The sequence below is a fragment of the Chiloscyllium plagiosum genome, unplaced genomic scaffold, assembly GCF_037043375.1.
Source record: "Chiloscyllium plagiosum isolate Xiang-an unplaced genomic scaffold, Cpla_swu_hap1 HiC_scaffold_25, whole genome shotgun sequence".
NCBI lineage: Eukaryota > Metazoa > Chordata > Chondrichthyes > Orectolobiformes > Hemiscylliidae > Chiloscyllium > Chiloscyllium plagiosum.
Window position 1 is genome coordinate 59,327,455 of NW_028270163.1, and position 20,032 is coordinate 59,347,486.

The 20,032-nt window shown below is 44.5% G+C and overlaps 2 protein-coding genes across 3 annotated transcripts in view; one reads left to right on the top strand and one right to left on the bottom strand.

Annotated features, from left to right (window-relative positions):
- utp18 (UTP18 small subunit processome component) overlaps positions 1 to 10,506 on the bottom strand; it is a 50,213-nt gene extending 39,707 nt beyond the window's left edge. The window contains exons 1-4 of the mRNA XM_088000771.1: positions 10,302 to 10,506; positions 5,004 to 5,143; positions 1,671 to 1,766; positions 73 to 158 (exon numbers count right to left, since the gene is read on the bottom strand). Coding sequence (XP_087856897.1) covers positions 73 to 158; positions 1,671 to 1,766; positions 5,004 to 5,143; positions 10,302 to 10,424 — 445 coding nt within the window. The 5' untranslated portion in view covers positions 10,425 to 10,506. The remainder of the gene's footprint in view (positions 1 to 72; positions 159 to 1,670; positions 1,767 to 5,003; positions 5,144 to 10,301) is intronic.
- The window catches only part of LOC122562312 (nucleoside diphosphate kinase), a 682,191-nt gene extending 665,540 nt beyond the window's left edge, over positions 1 to 16,651 (top strand). For both annotated transcript variants that reach the window (XM_088000774.1, XM_088000772.1), the window contains 4 exons: positions 11,439 to 11,573; positions 12,588 to 12,689; positions 15,303 to 15,415; positions 16,403 to 16,651. In XM_088000774.1, the coding sequence (XP_087856900.1) occupies positions 11,445 to 11,573; positions 12,588 to 12,689; positions 15,303 to 15,415; positions 16,403 to 16,520 (462 nt within the window). In that variant the 5' untranslated portion in view covers positions 11,439 to 11,444 and the 3' untranslated portion in view covers positions 16,521 to 16,651. Of the gene's footprint in view, positions 1 to 11,438; positions 11,574 to 12,587; positions 12,690 to 15,302; positions 15,416 to 16,402 lie in introns of those variants that run through there.
- Positions 16,652 to 20,032: the final 3,381 nt, after the last annotated feature.

Here is a 20,032-nt window from a genome sequence, read left to right on the forward strand (position 1 = left end):
AGCTCTAAACAATCATTGAGAAATTGTCTGATCAATTTGCATCCAATGTTTGACCAGATGATAATGGCTTACCATCCTCCACATTTTTCTTGTCTTTCCTTCCCTTTTTCTCTTTGTTCTCTGCCCAGGATGGCATTCCACCCATTGCAGCCTGGAATCTGAACATTAATTTACATTGGAATTAAACTATTTTAAGGCATACTGACATAACACTCTTTGGCAATGCTCCCACACACTGCAGAAACGACTGCCCATTAATACCAGTGAGATCAGATACAACATCAAACCCACACATGATGGTACACTGTGCCATGCACATCAACTCTGTTAAAGTGACAAATCATATTGATAATTTACTGCCAAGGGCTTCACATTTTCACTTCTATCATTAATAAGGAATGATTTCTCTGGTGTTGAATTTTCACATTCCACATGATTTCATAACAGAGGTAAATGGAAAAGCTCTAGTTTTGTTGACCTGCAGCCGGGAGCAGACACCTGGCTGAGGTAATATTTGGGGAATGCCCAAAGACACTGGGATCATTCTCCACACATCCACCCTCTATGCTTTTCTCCCCCCGCTTGGAAACTGCCCTCTACACCAGAGTTGCATTTAGAAGCTCCAATATGAGAGACCAAGTATTATTCCACCCTCCACTCTCATGGTCTGAAGGTCATAGGTGCAAGACCCACTCCAGGTTGACATTCCCAATGTAGCATCCCCTCTGTACCTCAGAAACAGAGGTGATGAGTTTTAAACCAATTCATCTCCAACCTCCTGAGTTGAAGGTATAATACTTATTCACTGGCACTGAAGTCCAATATTTATCCTTTGACCGTTCTAACACAAATTATTTGATCATTATCACATTATGGTTTGTGAGAGGTTGTTGCATATAGATTAAAAGCGGTTTATAATCAGAACAGTGATCACACTGCATGAAATGCTTCATTTTGTGTAAGAACTTTGAGGTGTTCAGATGTTGTAAAAGGCGTTATATAAATGCAATTCTTTGTGTTAAAATGTGTTTGAGACAAAAGCTTTACTGCATGGCTCCTAAGTCTGGTCCCTCAGTAGTTTAACCAATCCTCAAAGAGATCAGTACCAAGTCTGTTCCAAACTCTCTCAGTGCCCGGACATATGTACCCAGTACAGCAATGGGATGATCAGAAGCAGCAAATGCTGTGTTCCTTCCGCTACTTCAGGTGAGAGGAACCACTGAAACACAGATCAGGGAATCAAGCCAAGATTCCACAGATATATTATTCAATTTCAACCAGCTGAACCTCCACAAGAGATTCCATCCCCTGGCACTACATGACAGCCTTTTAGATTAACTCAAGTCAGCTGAAACAGTATGAAAGTTGGTGTAGTGAAGGAAGAGGCCACTCAGACGAGCAGCATTTGTTGGTTATTCAAAAGATTCCAATTGATCTTACTCTCTTCCCAAATATCCTCTGCCTGAGCCCAATGGCCCCCTACAAACCCCTGCCTCTTGACAGCTTTACAAATACCTCCCTCTCAATTTCATACGATTTATAAAACAGCACACCACTTTTCAGAGTCACTGCTCACTGATCAAAGGGAAATGCCTGAAATTTGGAAGCAATAAGTCTTTGAAGGAAAGAGAGAGACTTGAAGAGAGAGTAACTGGTCTGTTAGTACGTACTGTTCCTTCAGTCTCTGCTGCAACTGCCCCATGCTAAGAGTCTTCTCCGTGGTGCTTTTCAGTAGACCTTTCCGGAATCGATGAGTCATATCCACACTAGAAAGAGAAAGAAAAAACAAGTTCACTCACAATAAACTGGATTCCATTTATTATATTAAAACCAGTGAAGTCTGGGTACAGATGTACCATCAGACAGTAAGAACTTGACTTCTGCTTCACTCTGCAGATCAGCATCCAACACTGCCCTTACAGCCAGCAACACGTTCCCTTCGAGGTCCACTTTCAGAACTCATTATGCTTTTATTTTACTCTGTCTTTACCTCATTTTCCCAATCCATGGATCTTATCTCCTAACCCTTATCTAGCACACTGAATCTGTGTTTGTATTTGTTGGTGGTTTTCCCTGTGCTCTCCTTAATAATGGTCATTCCTCCTTTCACTGGCCCATTCTGGTATATACATTACTGTGGTCCCAACTTTCAGTTGTCCTACTCTGGGACAAATAGTCTTGCCCTGCACTCTATATCACTTTGCCCAGATTCAATCAGCCCTTCACCTGCCATAATCCGGTCCTCACAAATGTCCAACACACATTGACATGAAGTACATGGTGCCTGATCACTTTTGTGACTTGCTTAGATTCTCTAAGTGTGCAACTAGCATCACTTAACCATGAGGAACGCACCAGTTCTGTTGCCATGCTGTAAAATGGTCATATTTCCATCACTTACCATGACCTTCTCCAAAGCTTTCTATCCTTCCTGCCCTTTTCTGTAATATATAATGTCCCCTGATGAACAGTTATTTCCAATGGCCTTATGATCCTGTAAGACTCACCAAATTCTTAAAGTCGATCCTTGCTGGACATTCATGTCCCTGTACAGAGGGTACATTAGAAAGCACAGTTCATTGCAGTGCTTTCACAAGCTGGGTGTGATCACTCATCACTGAAGCATTTTTAGAATTTTTCCCAAAACCAATTAATATGAACTGTGACCTCCTCCCCCCACCCCCCAACCATTTGCAGTGAGTTCCACAATGGTCTGCCCCAGCAAGGATTTTAATCTACAACTTGGTTGATCAGATTTTACAAAGCATATTATCTATTATTACATGATTTCTTTCACGCACAACATTACTAAAGAGACTTTCTCAAGTCATAGGATCTTACAGCACTGGCAGGCCCTTCAGCCCACATATCTATACTGACCAAATATTAAACTACACTAATTGTGTAGTTTAAACACAATAAACACTCGATCCACAGCTTACTTGGCATTTTAAGTACTCATCCAGATACTTTTTCAATGTTGCGAGTGTGTCTGGCTCCACTACCCTTTCAGGCAGGGTGTTCCTATATCTGTCACCCTCTGGGTAAAAACATTCTCTCTCATAACTCCTCAAAACCACTTGATCCTCACTTTAAACTTATGCCTTCACACCCTTTATCGCCATATTCATTACCAAACTACTCTTTCTTCACACTTATCCCTAAATTCATCATTGCCAAATTCTCCTCATCCTCCTATGTCAGTTAGGAACACAGCCAATAAACTCCAACCCAGTCCCCTTTTCCATTTCTCCATTACCTTGTCCAATATACTCTGCTACCATAACTATATTCCCATTGTACACTGACTAAATCTCCAAGTGCAAGATGAAAATGCTTTCTCCTGAATCTCATACCTTCAAGTCCACTGCTACAACTTGTTTAAAGTCTCTTGCTAATGGGAGACTCGCTATAAGCCATGATGGTGCCCATCTGTATTAATTACATACATATGTTAATTGACAATTGCTTTTCTAAGTTAAGTTCCCAGCTTCCTACAACTTTTAGTGAAAGTTTGAGCCTGTGAAAAGATGGATGGGCAAACTGCCAATTTGGCTTTAAGATAATTAGCCTTTTTTTGCTCTTTCAACTCATCTCCTGGCGCTAGTAACATCAGTTTAATATTTTGACTGGACAGGTTAGCTCCCATCAAAGAGATGCAATAATGTTTGGACTGTTTAATTCGCAAATTGTTCAACAGAATACAAGTGAATGAGTCTGTGACTAAAACATTCATGCACTGATCAGCAGAGAATTTACTGAAGGATTGAATCACTTCCTCCTATTACAATGTAAGAACATAACAATTAACAAAAACATCAAGAAACATCCTTAAAATATTTTTGTGGGGTTTTGGAGAAGAGAGATTGATTGGAAGCTAACAATGTAGATATTTGAGTTAATTCAGTAACATAAGTTTTAAGTTCACCTGGACCATCTCAGACACCTTGCTCCCCTTCCTGGACCTCTCCATCTCCATCAAGGGACCGACTCAACATGGACATCTTCTCCAAACCCATCGACTCCCACAGCTACCTCGACTACATCTCCTCCCACCCTACCTCCTGTAAAAATGCCATCCCTTATTCTCAATTCATCCGCTGCATCTGCTCCCAGGAGGACCATTTCCACTACAGAACACACTACTTGGCCTCTTTTTTTAAAGACCGCAATTTCCCCTCCCACATGGTCGATGATGCTCTCCAGCACATCTCATCCACTGCTCGCACCTCTGCCCTCAAAAGCCCCCCGACCGGTCCTCACCTTCCACCCCACCTACCTCGTATACATCGCATCATTCTCTACCATTTCCGCCACCTATAAACCAACCCTAACACCAGAGATATATTTCCCTCCCTACCCCTATCTGCTTTCCGTAAATAACATACCCTCTGTGACTCTCTTGTCAGAGAGTATCTCTGAGACACCCCCACTAACCAACCCCACCGCTGTGGCCGAACACTTCAACTCCCCCTCCCATTCCTCCAAGGACATGCAGGTCCTGGGCCCCTCCATCACCACATCCTATCCACCCAACGTCTGGAGGGAGAACGCTTCACCTTCCGCCTTGGGACCCTCCAAACCCATGACATCAATGTGGATTTAATCAGTTTCCTCGTTTCCCCTCCCCTCCTTCCTTACCCCAGTTGTAACCTTCCAACTCAGCATCATCCTCGTGACCTGTCCTACCTGTCAATCTTCCTTCCCACCTATCCGCCCCACCCTCCTCTCCAAACTATTACCCCCACCCCAATCTACCTACCGCATTGTCAGTTCCCTTCCCCCCCAGCCCCACCCCTCTCCCATTTATCTCTCCAGCCCCTTGGCTCAAGCCTCATTTCTGGTGAAGAGCTTTGGCCCAAAACACCGATTCTCCTGCTCCTCTGATGCCTCCTGACCTGCTGTGCTTTTCCAGCACCACACACTTGACCCTGATCTCCCGTATCTGCAGTCCTCACTTCCTCCCAGCTCCCTTTACATCCAACAGAACAAATCTCACTCACAGTTCTTCTGCTTCATCCTCTTCATCCACCCACACAGCTTTCTTGGACACAGGAAAATCGGATTTGGCTTCATTTTCCACCTCGGAATCACTGGAATCATCGTCCAGCAAAGATTTGCCTATATTTGTCTGCTGTCCAAGCTGTGAAAACAAAATAGGCAGGTTGTATAAAGACAGTGGTGAGTCGCAATAGTATGAACCAAGACTCAATCTGTATTCCCAAGGCAGAAGGCTGTTTCCTGTGATGTGTAACAGTTCATCCATGGTGCTTTTGGTTCAGCTGCCCACTTCCTGACTCTCACTTAGTCCTATTCGATCTAAACCAGTACTCACTGCCATACTCTGGCTCCCAGTCTTGAATTGGATCAATTTCAAATGCTATGGTCTAGCTCCACCCCCTATCTCTCCCATCCTCCAAGATAATCTGCACTCTACTCTAAATCCACCATGCATTAAGGTTACTAACGCAACAATGCCTCCAATTGCCAAGGTCCTAAACTCTGGAATTCTCTCCCTAAACCTCTTTTTTTGCCTTTAGATGATGCTTCATCATACGCCATTGCAGGCATTCAAGCCATGGGGAGTTGCTGAATAGACTGGGGCTATTTTCCCTGCAGCATCAGGGGCTGAGGGGTGACCTTATAGAGGTTTATAAAATCTGAGGGGAATGGATACGATAAATGGACAAGGTCTAGATGTAAGTTTGCTTGCTGAGCTGGAAGGTTTAGAGTCACAGAGTCATAGAGATGTACAGCATGGAAACAGACCCTTCGGTCCAACCCGTCCACGCCAACCAGATATCCCAACCCAATCCAGTCCCACCTGTCAGCACCTGGCCCATATCCCTCCAAACCCTTCCTATTCATATACCCATCCAAATGCCTCTTAAATGTTGCAATTGTACCAGCCACCACCACATCCTCTAACACTCATTCCATACACGTACCATCCTCTACGTGAAAAGGTTGTCCCTTAGGTCTCTTTTATATCTTTCCCCTCTCACCCTAAACCTGTGCCCTCTAGTTCTGGACTCCCCGACCCCAGGGAAAAGACTTTGTCTATTTATCCAATCCATACCCCTCAATTTTGTAAACCTCTATAAGGTCACCCCTCAGCCCCCGACGCTCAAGGGAAACAACATTTCATCACCATACTAGGGTAACATCAGTGGGCCTCTGATGAAGCATTGGTAGTATGCCCTGCTTTTAATTTGTGTGTTTAGCTTCCTTGGGTTGGTGATATAATTTCCTGTTCTTTTTCTCAGGGGGTGGTAGATGGGGTCTAACTCGATGTGTTTGTTGATAGAGTTCCAGTTGGAATGCCATGCTTCTAGAATTCTTGTGCATGTCTCTGTTTGGCCTGTCCTAGGATGGATGTGTTGTCCCAGTCAAAGTGGTGTCCTTCCTCATCCGTATGTAAGGATATTAGTGAGAGAGGGTCATGTCTTTTTGTGGCTCGTTGATGTTCATGTATTCTGATGGCTAGTTTTCTATCTGTTTGTCATAGTTCTTGCACAGTATTTTGTAAATGACATTAGTTTTGCTTGTTGTCTGTATAGGGTCTTTCAAATTCATGAGCTGCTGTTTTAGCGTGTTGGTGGGTTTGTGGGCTACTATGATGCCAAGAGGTCTGAGCAGTCTGGCAGTCATTTTTGAGATGTCTTTGATGTAGGGGAGAGTGGCTCGGGTTTCTGGACGTGCGGTGTCTGCTTGTTTGGGTTTGTTACCGAGAAATCAGCGGACTGTGTTCATTGGGTATCAGTTCTTTCTGAATACACTGTATAGGGGATTTTCCTCTGCTCTGCATAGTTCCTTTGTGCTGCAGTGTGGATGTTGGGATGATTGCTTCTGTAGTTGAGTATTTGGTCCGTGCGTGTTGTTTTCTTGTAGACGCTGGTTTGAAGTTCCCCATTGGCTGTACTCTCTACTGTGACATCTAGGAATGAGTTTGTTGTTGTTTTCCTCCTCTTTAGTGAATGTCATGCCAGTAAGGGTATTGTTGATGCTCTTGAAGGTTTCCTCTAAATTGTTTCGTTTAGTGATAACAATAGGTGGTATCCACATAGCGGACCCAAAAGTTTGGGTTGGATGATTGACAGAGCTGTTTGTTTGAGTCTCTGCATTACTGCCTCTGCTGAGAACCTGATATCGGAGAGCCCACGGGTGTTCTGTTGGTTTGTCTGTAGGTTTTGTTGTTGAAGGTGAAATGGGTGGAAAGGCATCGGTCCAGTAACTTGATGATATTGTCCTTGCTGATGAAACTGGTGGTGTTTGGTGTATGTGTCTTTGGTTCTTCTAATAGTGTAGTCAGTGTTTGCTTGGCCAGGTGATGTTGATGGATGTTAACAGGGCTGTTATGCCAAAGGAGACCATTATTTCATCCTCTTCTATTTTGGTGTCTTTGATGGTCTTCAGGAATTCTTGGGTGGAGTGGATGGAGTGGCGTGAGTCTTTGCTGTAGCTCCTTGGCTAATCTGTATATTGGTGTTCCAGGTAGTGAGACTATGGGTCTGAGGCAGGGGGCTCCTGGTTTGTGAATTTTGGGTAATCGGTAGATATGTGGTGTGTTGGATCCATCTGGTTTCATTTTTTGGAAGTCGGTCTGATTTCTTTCTCCACATATCTGACTTTTTTTTTGAGTCGGGCTGTAGTTGCGGGGTTGGGGCCATCACCACCTGTTGGTAAATGTTGGTATCTGCAAGCAGTGCATTCTCTTTCTCAATGTTGTCTCTTTGATTTAAAATGACTGTCAAGCATCCTTTGTCTGCACATAGGATAACAATGTACATTTACAAAATATCTTGCAAGAAATGTAACAAACGCGACATTGGATAAACAAGCAGAAAACTAGTCACCACGATACATGAACATCAACTAGCCACAAAACGACATGACCCTCTCTCACTAGTATCTTCACATACAGATGATGAAGTACACCACTTCGACTGGGATAACACATCCATCCTAGGACAAGCCAAACAGAGACACACATGAGAATTCCTAGAAGCGTGGCATTCCAACTGGAATTCTATCAACACACACATCGACTTGGATCCAATTTACCACCCGCCCTGAGAAAAAGAACAGGAAATGACATCACCACTGGAAATGACAGCACCAGCCCGAGGAAACCTAAACAAATAAAAAGCAGGCCATACCACCAGTGTTTCACCGGAGGCTCACTGATGATGTTACCTAGTAGGGTGACAAAATGTCTGAAAACGAACCTTCCAGCTCAGCAAGCAAACTCACATCCAGAACCTCAACCTGAGCTACAAATCTTCTCAAAACTCCCTAACAGACAAATCTTCTCAAAACTCCCTAACAGACAAGGTCTTTTCTCTGGGGTGGGGTAGTCCAAAACTAGAGGGTATAGGTTTAAGGTGAGAGGGGAAAGATACAAAAGGGTCAAAGGTTTTACGCAGGGAGTACTGCATGTATGGAATGTGCTGCCAGAGGTGGTGGTGGAGGCTGGTACAATTACAAGATTTAAAAGGCACCTGGATGGGTATATGAATAGGAAAGGTTTGGAGGGATATGGGTCAAATGCTAGCAAATGGGGCTAGATCAAATTAGGATCTCTGGTCAGCATGGATGAGTTGGACTGAAGGGTCTGTTTCCACACTGTATGTCTTGATTACTCTATTATCTGTCCTATCAGTGCCTTATTTTAGCCTGCCATTAAAACCTGTTTCAGAATGCTTCTGTGAAACATCTTATGGTGTTTGACCAAATTAAAGGTGCTATATAAATGCAAATTCTTGTTAATATATATTCACACAAATAGTGATAATGTCACACTGGAAACTTCAGGCACAGTTTATTTACTCTTCCATCTTTGTCTTGAAACTAAGGTAGAGATAGATAGCAAGATACATTCAGGAAGGCAGAAAGACCTCCTGAGACACTATAGAGGGAATTGTAGGGAGTGGCAGAGAACCTGCCTCTGCTTAAAAAAAAACAGGAAAGAGAGCCCCGACAGACCAACCACAAGCTGTCATCCTTTCAACCAGAGACACCTCCTTAAAATCACTTAAGTGACTAAAAAGAAATTCTGTGATTTACATATTAATGAACCAAAACCTGCAACCCATCCTAAAAGATAAAAGATTTAACAGCAATCTGAGTTTGTTCAATATATCATTTCATTTGTATGAAATGTAATATTTTTCAGTAAATTCAGTATCTTATGATCCTGCTCCAAGCTACCTGATGAAGGAGCAGCGCTCCGAAAGGTGGTACCCTGTACTTCCAAATAAACCTGCTAGACTATAACCTAGTTTTGTGTGATTTTTAACTTAATAACAACAACATGGTTTAGATGATTGCGGCATCAACTCCACATTGTTGCCTGAAAACTTGGTCAGAAGTCACATGATGCCAGGTTTTAGTGGAACAGGTTTATTTGAAATCACAAGCTTTCATAATGCTGCCCCATTGTCAAGTAAAGAGAAATTGGTTCAAAGTTAAGAATGCAGATATTTGAGGTGAGTCAGCACCCCTTTCACCAAGAACAGAGCTCAAAGGTTTGTGATTTCAATTAAACCTGCTGGACTGCAACCTGGTGTCATGCGACTTCTGCCCCCAGTCCAACACCTGCACCTCCACATTATGACTCCCTTGATATTGGAAAAATCCAGCTAATTAATTTGTATCAGATACTTGTTTGACCTCAACTAGGGTATTGTGTAGAGCTGAAGGTAAGACATGATAGGAAAGATGTGAAAGCGTTGGAGAGAGGACATAGTGATTTACAAGAATGGTTCCAGGAATGAGAAGCTTTAGCTGTGAAGAGTTCAGCTCGGATTGGGCACTGCTCTTAGTGGAGAGGAGGCAGCTGAGCGATGTGATCAAGGTTTTAAAAATCATATGTACAGAACAGATGTGGGGGAAACTCATAATAAAAATTAAATAGCATAGATGTAAACTGATTTGCAATTATCAAATGATTAAGCAAAAAAGAAGTGATGTGATTCAACAAGATCACATTTGATTTATCTGAACGGTTAGGGTGGACTGTCCAGGGTAGAGTCTCCAGGGATGTGGAGGTTCACAGGATCCCCACAGTGGGGCAACAGGCCACTTGGCCCAAGTCCGCACCTGCTCCCACACCGTAAAGATTCTCTAATTCTACACAGCCAGCTTTTCCTCAGAGAATGGCCCCGGCCCCCTGCCCCCTGCCCCCTCCCCGACCCCCTGCCCCCGCCCCCCCCCCCCCCTCGGCCCCCTGCCCCCGGGACGCCCCCGGCGACCCCTGCCCCCCCCCCCCCCGGGCATCCCCGGGGCCCCCAGCCCCTAACCTGCAGCCGCTCCACCAGCGCCTGCTCGCCCCCGAACAGCAGCTCCTCCAGCCGCCGTTCCACCGCCTCCTCCTTCTCCACTTCCGCCGCCGCCACTCTGCGCTTCTTGGCCCGGGCCGCCATCCTGCCCCAGCTACCGGTTACACGCTCTGCCCCGGCTCCTGGAGCGGGAGGAAACTCCACCGGAGGCTGAGGCCCTGAGCAACTGCGTGGAGACGGTCAGCACATCCGGGTGAGAGGGCACGAGGCCAGTCCACAGCCGGTGGGGGGGGGGGGGGTCGCGGGGTGGTCAGAGAAAATTACTGAGGCACTTTGATCGGTTCCAGAGTTAAACAAAATGGGATTTCACCGGAGGCTCCGGATTTTTATTCTCGCTGTCTGTCTGGGTTGATGTTATTGAGTTTGATTCCCCCCCCCCCCCTTGTAGTAATGGCACAGGCCGGTTTCCGGTTTGGTTCTCTATAAAAAGGCAGCGCCGGGAGGCCGCCGCTCTTTCAGCGACTGGAGCCTGAGGGTGAGCCCGGGACCGGGGACCGGGGAAGGTGATGCACCGGGCGGGGACAGAGGCCACTCTGGGGGAGCCGCTGAGGGACAAAAGGCCACCTCCCGGGCCCGGGCTGACGGACTCCTGCAGCTTCTGTCCGTTTCCCGGCGAACCCCCGGCCCCGGGCTGTTCATCAGGGGCGGCCCTCCCGGGACTGAGTGAGCTGTCTCTGGGCTGGGGGTGGGGTGGGGGGGGGACGGGGGCCCGGTGCTGCTGGGGACCGCCCGGAGCTCTGCCTCCTTGCGGGGGCTGGCGGCAGGCTGTGAGGTTTCAGAGATGTTGCTGGGTGGAGCCTGGGGAGGGGGTGGGGGAGGGGGTGGGGGAGGGGCAGGGGGAGGGGAGGGGGTGGGGGTGGGGGAGGGGGAGGGGCAGGGTCCCTGTAAAGTGGGTGCGACCTCCCTGATCATCCCTGTCTTGTTGCTGGGTGACCTCCTCACTGGTCTCTGACCTTTTATCACAGGAGAGGTAATGAAGTCCCTCTGGGCAGGGTCTCTGCTGTTGCTTAGTAAACTCCGAATGTACCTGAGCATCCCCTGTATAATAGAGCAGTCAGAGACCCCATCCCAATAACATCTTGTTCTGTGGAACCTTTTAGAAACATGTCTGGGATCAAGGAGCGAACCTTCATTGCCGTGAAGCCGGATGGAGTCCAGAGAGGCATTGTGGGTGAAGTCATCAAGCGCTTTGAACAGAAAGGGTTTAAACTGGTTGCCATGAAATTTCTTCAGGTATGAGTGTCAGAGCCTTCATGTAAACCACATCAGTAATTGACCTTTGCTGCTAATTTTCATAGAATCCCTATGGTGTGGAAACAGGCCCTTTGGCCCAACAGGTCCACACTGACCCTCTGAAGAGTAAGTCACCCAAACCCATTCCCCATCCCTATTAATCTACATTTACCCCTGATTAATGCACCTAACCTGTACGTTTTTGGATTGAGAGGAAACTGGAGTGCCCAGAGGAAACCCATGCAGACACGGGGAGAATGTGCAAACTCCACACAGCTGCCTGAGGATGGAATTTTTTTAATGTTTTACTTGAGGGAATGAAAGTTTGACCTAATTCTATTTGCATATCAAACCTCTTTAGTTATTGGCTACTGTCTTAGTTTTTGGCTGGTTCCAATTCCATTTGGGGTTACTTTGTAAATTACTGGCGGAAAGCTTGCATCCATTGATTTGTGATTTTATTCCTCTTTTTTTTTCCACGGGATGTGGGTGCCACACAAGGTCAGTATGGGTTATTCATCTCCAATTGAACTGATTTTATACCACTTTACTGAGTCTGAAGCCACACATGGCAGATGGAGTAAGGACCACAGGCTTTTATAACCTAAAAGACGTTGGTGAACACAGATGATAATTCAAAGTTTGTGAGAAGATTTGTAGCTCGGGTGCTCGTTGCTGTGGTTCTGTTCGCCGAGCTGGAAGTTTTTGTTGCAACAAAAACTTCCAGCTCGGCGAACAGAACCACAGCACAGATGATTGGCATGGTCACTGTTCCCTAACTTTCAGTTCCAGATTTTTATTAGCTTGTCACAATTGGAGTTTGAGCCTATGTTTCCTTGACCTCTGGATTACTGTGGAATCGAGCATTGTTAACCTAACATTACCATTTTCAATCTGGTTAATTATAAGTCGGTGAGTAGCCCATCAAACACTCCCTGGACAGGTATCCTTCTATACTGACTTAATTGTAAATTCTATTTCACAATATGATTGGATTTTGCTCTCTCCCTGCAGGCTCCTAAGGATCTGCTCGAAAAACATTACTGCGAGCTTTCAGACAAACCTTTCTACCCGAAGTTGATCAAGTACATGAGTTCAGGTCCTGTTGTTGCCATGGTGAGTGAGCAGAAGAGAAGTGTGGCTCTGGGCACCTGGTTAAATAGCTTTTCTGTTGAATTCTACTAAGAAGGGATCTGTGCCTTTATAGACCTGAACTAACATCTACTCTCAGCCAGTGTTTAAGCACTGGTGCATGGATCGCTTTTGGGAAAAGTCAGGCAAGTGAATGTGGGAGTTTGAAGCTGATTAGAATGGTGAATAGAACTCTGAACAGTCTTGGGATGGAGGTGGAATTGGCAATGTATTTGAGAGAACTGGGATAAATGAGGTTTTTGATCTTTGATTTTGGGGCTTTGAAAGGAACAATGCATTATCTGGATAGTGTAATCTCTGTAGCTGTGGTAAATGTGGGGTATGGGGAGGGGGAACAAGTGGCGTCTGTGTGGGTTAATGCTCAGCGAATCAGTTCAGACTTGGAGTCAGATGTACAGCACGGAAACAGACCCTTCGGTTCAACTCATCCATGACGACCAGTTATCCCAACCCAATCTAGTCCCACCTGCCAGCACCTGGTCCATATCCCTCCAAACCCTTCCTATTCATATACCCATCCAGATGCCTTTTAAATGTTGCAATTGTACTAGCCTCCACCACTTTGGCAGCTTGTTCCATACATGTACCACCCTCTGTGTGAAAAAGTTGCCCCTTAGGTCTCTTTTATATCTTTCCCCTCACCCTAAACCTAAGCACTTGTGTGCTGGACTCCCCCACCTCATGGAAAAGACCTTGTCTATTTATCCTATCCATGCCCCTCATAATTTTATTAGCCTCTCTAAGGTCACCCCTCAGCCTCTGCTCCAGGGAAAACAGCCCTAGCCTACTTAACCTCTCCTAATAGTGCTCATCCTCCAACCTTGGAAACCTTTTCTGAACCCTTTCAAATTTCACAACATCTTTCTGATAGGAAGGAGACCAGAATTGCACGCAATATTCCAACAGTGGCCTAACCAATGTCCTGTACAGCTGCAACATGACCTCCCAACTCCTGTACTCAATTCTTTGACCAATAAAGGAAAGCATATCAAATGCTGCCTTCACTATTCTATCTACCTGCGACTCCACTTTCAAGGAGCTATGAACCTGCATTCCAAGGTCTCTTTGTTCAGCAACACTCCCTAGGACCTTACCATTAAGTGTATAAGTCCTGCTAAGATTTGTTTTCCCAAAATGCAGCACCTCTCATTTAACTAAATTAAACTCCATCTGCCACTTCTCAGCCCATTGGCCCATCTGATCAAGATCTTGTTGTAATGAAGTAATTCCTTTGCTGTCCACTACACCTCCAATTTTGGTGTCATTTGCGGACTTACCAACTATACCTTTTATGCTCACATCCAAATTATATAAGTGATGAAAAGTAGTGGACCCAGCACCGATCTTTGTGGCACTCAACTGGTCACAGGTCTCCAGTCTGAAAAACAACACTCCACCACCACCCTCTATCTTCTCCCTTTGAGCCAGTTCTGTATCCAAATGGCTAGTTCTCGCTGTATTCTGAGATCGAACCTTACGAAATAGTCTCCCATGGGGAACCTTGTTGAATGCCTTACTGAAGTCTATATGGATTACATCCACAGCTCTGCCCTCATCAATCCTCTGTTACTACTTCAAACTCAATCAAGTTTGAGACACGTTATTTCCCACGCTGTCCACTGGACCTCCAATTTTAGTGTCATCTGCAAACTTACTAAGTATACCTCTTATGCTCACATCCATATCATTATATAAATGATGAAAAGTAGTGGACCCAGCACCGATCATGGTGGCACTCCATGTTGACTATCCCTAATCTCTCCTTGTGTTTCCAAATACATGTTCATCCTGTCCCTCAGGGTTCACTCCAACAACTTGCATCACTGACGCCAGGGTCACTGGTCCATAGTTACCTGGCTTGTCCTTACCACCTTTGTTAAACAGTGGCGCATTAGGCAACCTCCAGTCTTCTGGCATTTTACCTGTGACTATCGATGACAAATATCTCAGTAAGATGCCCAGCAATCACTTCCCACAGAGTTATAGGGCACACCTGATCAGGTCCTGGGGATTTATTCACTTTTATTCTAATCTAATGTGTTTGAAGACATCCAGCAGCTCCTCCTCTAATATGGACATTTTAAGACATCACCATCTATTTCCCTACAGTCTATATCTTCCATATCCTTTTCCACATAAATACTCATTTAGTATCTCCCCCATCTCCTGTGGCCCCACACAATGGGTGCCTTGCTGATCTTTGTGGGGCCCTATTCTCTCCCCAGTTACCCTTTGCGGTACATCCACATAATGAATCAGAAAACTTGTAAACACAACAAATTCCCCTCCATCTAAACCCTTAGCACTATGGCAGTCCCAGTCTATGTTTGGAAAGTTAAAATCCCATCCACACCACCCTATTATTCTTACAGATAGCTGAGATCTCCTTACAAATTTCTTTCTCAATTTTCCTCTCTATTAGAGGGTCTATAATACAATCCCAATAAGGTGATCATCCCTTTCCTATTTCTCAGTTCCACCCAAATAACTTTCCTGGATGAATTTCTGGGAATATCCTTGTTTGGCCAAGTGGCCTTTCAACACTGGGGATTCTGATTCTTGTTTGTATTCTTCCAGGCCTGGGAGGGTCTGAATGTGGTGAAGACTGGTAGAGTGATGCTGGGTGAGACCAATCCAGCAGATTCCAAGCCTGGCACCATTCGTGGTGACTTCTGTATTCAGGTTGGCAGGTGAGTACACTTGGAGCAAAGGAAAGTTGGTAGTGTCATATTTGCAAAGACTGTTCCATACGGTTAAAGGAAGATTTTGCTGTGGTTCTGAAGAGCTACCACAGCATGATGAAAACAGGAAATTCTTCCCCTCCCCCCCCCCCCAAGTTCTATAAGATAAATGTTAGATTTCAGGTGGAGTACTATGCATGATTTTGGGTGAATGTTGGCAAGAGTGCAGAAGTGATTTACTTGAATGGTTCTCTGGATGAGAAGTATTAATCATAAAGATAGTGAAGTGGTTGGGTCTGTTCTTTAGAGGGAACAGGCTAAGAGGAGATTGGAGAATTTCTCAGTCAGTGGCTGCATAGACTGGGAGAAGCTTCCCATTTGTAAATGTACAAGGACAAGATGGCATAGACACTGATTTGCAAAAGAAGCCAGGGTGATAAATTTTGTCTTGAAGTAGTGAGGGTTTGGAATGTAGTGCTTGGAAGTGTAGTGGAGGCTAGTTTAATCAAAGCATTCAATGGATATTGGATAATTTAGATAAAAATGTTCAACGGTATGGAGAGAGGAGATTGACACCAGGTAATGATGATCATTTGAACAGCTGGTGCAGACAAGGGGCCAAACAACCTTCTGTACAGTAAGACTTCAGTGATGGAGGTTGTCAGGATAACATTCTCCCATTAACCTAGTGCCTAATCTCACTTGCAGTTCTGGAATCTTGCATGATAACTGTTTTACAGTAACATTGCAGCATAATTCCTACACTGCTCCACTGGATCATTTGCATTTAAAAAGGAAGTGTCATGTTGCAGTTAGGAGCCATGCTTGAAATGACAGGTGAAGGATTTTCTTCTCTCTAATCAGTGTGAACCATAACAGAATGAAAATGGGTTAATGTGCCTGTGACCTGAGTTAGTGCCACTTTCCTGACTTTCAAGTTGCAAAGATAATGTTTGAGGGAGGGCTGTTTTAGTAACTCAGCATTTTATTCTGCAGGAACATCATCCATGGCAGTGACTCTGTAGAAAGTGCAAAGAAGGAAATTAACCTTTGGTTCAAATCAGAGGAGCTGGTGGAGTATCAGAACTGTGCCCAAGACTGGATCTATGAGTGAATCATTCCAGATTACAGATGTAACCCTTCTGAATCATTCCAAATTGTCTGCAGAAGTTTTTAAAAACTGATTTCATATCATGTTTTGATCATGAATGTAAAAGCAAACAACAATAAACTGACTTTAACATACCTATTTTCTTTAATCTGTCATCTGGAGTTTAAACCCATTCATTAACCTGTTGGTGTTTTACATGGGGCATGTAGTCTGGTCGATAGTGAGGGTTCCATGACAGAATCTTGAAGCTGATCCAGCATTTTGTAGGATGGGTGCTTTGTATCCAGTATTTACTGTGGAGTGTCTTTAACAGATTTGAGGGGCGAGGAGAAGAGGTCCTCAATCTGCATGGGATCTACATGTCACCTGCAGACTACCTTCTGTGATTGCTGAAGTGAAAAAAGTCTACCAGTATGGCTCCAGTCTTTTTCTGAAGTCTATCTAATGCCTGGGCTATGATAGGCAATTGGAACATTTAGTTATTTTACTATGAGACAGATTAGCTTTAATTCTCATCTGGTTTCCCAAGAACACTGCTATTTGCAGCTCAGTTCTGATCAGGTTTGCATATTCCCTGATTCTCCCTTCATTGCAGACTCCTTTTCAATTTTAGGATTTTGGTTAGTTGAATTTAATTACACACTTTTAGGACATAGGTTTAAATACCTGTATGGCAGTGTGTGCAATTAAATTCAATTAACTAAAGTCCTGGAATTGAAAATGTGGACAGTGACTGGGGTAACTGCTGAAGAGGATGTTTTCCTTCATGGGATAATGTCAAAGCAGAGGGCATAGTCTCTGAATAAAACAGCATAAAAGACTGATCTGAGTAATTTCTAAGGGTTTAGTGTCAGGAATATAGCTTCAGGCACAGGAGATAAGGGGACAGTTGAGAGAAGAAAGAAATTGTAGAATAGAGGATATGAAACCAGGTCAATGAGTTTGTAGCAGTTTAAAATCAGCAGGTATGTTGTGGACATCACAGTTGTAGCAGGAAGAGGATCAGGGCTGAAAACTACATATCCATGAATACAGGGTTGCCTTGCCAGTAAGTAAAGACTTGAAATCAATAGCAAATAGTGATATCTCTATGGGTAGAGTTGGGGAACCACCAAGGGAAAAAAGACCCTGATGGAGGTTGTGTGGAGGCCTCCTAGCAGTCGTCAGAATGTGGGGAATAAATCAGGCAATAGAAACAGCATGCAAGAAAGTCACTGATCATGGAGGATGTCAATATGCAGATAGATTGGGAAAATCAGGTTGGTTACAAAAATTCCTTTTCTTGAAATCTATGTCTGCAAGATTTTTTTTTGGGAGCAGCTTTTGGTGGAGCCCACTAGGGAAAACAAATTCTGGATTTGAAGTGCAATGAGGCAGACTTGATTAGGGAGCTTAAGATGAAGGAATCCCTAGGGGGCAGTGATGATAATATGACAATTCACCCTGCGGCTTGAGGGGAAGAAGCTGGAATTAGATGTAATGGCATTAAAATTGGGCAAAGACATTACAGAGGAGCTGGCCAGAGTTGAATGGAAAGGGGGCCTAGCAGAAGGTAGTGGAGCATCAGTGGTAGAAATTTCTGGGGATATTTCAGGAGAGGCACAGCAGAAATCCATTGCAAAGATGATGAGGCAAGGGGAGGATGAGGCAACTGTAGCTAACAAGGGAAGTCAGCAACAGCAGTAATGCAAAAGCATTTCGTGTGAAGCCTTTAAAAACCAGCAGAGAATAACTAACAAAACAATAAGGGAAGCGGGTGGATGAAATAGGGTAATCAAGCTAGTGATTGGAGATTGCAAGATGTTTTTAGATATATGTGAGGTTGGACATTGGACTGCTAGAAAATGAAGCTGGAGAAGAAATGGCAGACGAACTGAATAAATACTTGGCATCAGTTTTTACAGTGGAAGGTCCGGGGACAGAGGTGAGTGATGTAGCCATCAGGAAAGAGGTGCTGGGGAAGCTGAAAGGTGAAGACTGATAAATTACCTGCACCAGATGGACTACATTCCAAAGTTTAAAAAGAGATGGCTGAGGAGATTGTGGAGGCATTGGTGATCTTTCAGGAATCACGAGTTCAGGAGGATCTCAGAGGACTGGAAAATGGCTAATGCGACACCCCTGTTTAAGGGAGGAGGCAGAAGACAGGAAACTCTAGCCCAGTTGGCCTGATATCAATCATTGGTAAGATTTTAGAGTCCAATATTAAGGATGACATTGCAGAGTACTTGGAAATGAATGGTAAAATATGGCTGAGTCATCACGGCTTCATCAAGGAGATATCATGCCTGACAAATTTGTTAGAATTTTGAGGGAACGAGCAAGTTAGACAAAGGCGATGCAGTGTATTTGGATTTCCAGGCCTTTGGCAAGGTGCCACACAGGAAGCTGTGAAATAAAGATAAGAACCCCTGGTTTTCAGGGCAAGGTACTGGCATGGATAGAGGACTGGCTGACTGGCAGAGAGTGGGGAATAAAGGGGTCTTTTTCAAGATGGCAGCCAGTGACTAGTGTAATCCCACAGGGGTCAATGCTGGAACCACAAGTATTCACATTATCAACCTGGATGAAAGTACAGAGGGGGTTGTTTCAAAGTTTGCAAATGACAAAAAAAGGTAGATGGAGGGACAGGTAGTGTCGAGAAAGTGGAAAATCTGCAGAAGGACATGATCAAGTTAGTAGAGTGGGCAAATTGGTGGCAGATGGAAAACAGTGCGACAAAGTATGAGGTTATGCCCTTTGGAAGGAAGTACAGAGGCATCGACTATTTTCTTAACAGGGAAAGACTTTGGAAATCTGAATCACAAAGGGCCTTGGAGTCCTAGTTCAGTTTTCTCGAGGTTTACATGTGGTTTCAATTGGCAGTTAAAAAGGCAAATGCAATGTGAGCATTAATTTCGAGAGGACTCGAATACAAGAGCAGAGATGTACTGCTGAGGCTGTATAGGGCTCTGGTCAGACTACCTTTGCAATATGGAGAGCAGTTTTTGAACCCTGTAACTAAGGAAATATATGCTGGTGTTGGAGGAGTTCCAAAGGAGAATGATCCCAGGGATGAAGGGCTTGTCATACAAGAAACAGTTGAGGACAATGGGTCTGTATTCAATGGAGTTTAGAAGGATGAAGGGAAATCTCACTGAAACTGGCAGAACACTGAGAGGATGGACTTGGAGAAGATGTTTCCCCTTGTAGGAGAGACTAGGACCTGAGGGCACAGCCTGAGAGTGAAGGGTTGGCTCTTTAGAACGGAGATGAGGAGGAATTTCTTCAGCCAGAAGGTTTTAATTTTTGGAACTCATTGCCACAGAGGGCTGTGGAGGCCAAGTCACTGAGTGTATTTAAGACAGAAATAGGTTCTTGATTTGTAAGGGGAGCAAGGGTTATGGGGAGAAGTTATGAGAATGGGGTTGAGAAACATATCAGCCATAATCAAATAGTGGAGCAGACTCAATGGACCAAATGGTCTAATTCTGCTATTATATTTTAAGGTCTAATGATACTCTTAGCCATAGAGA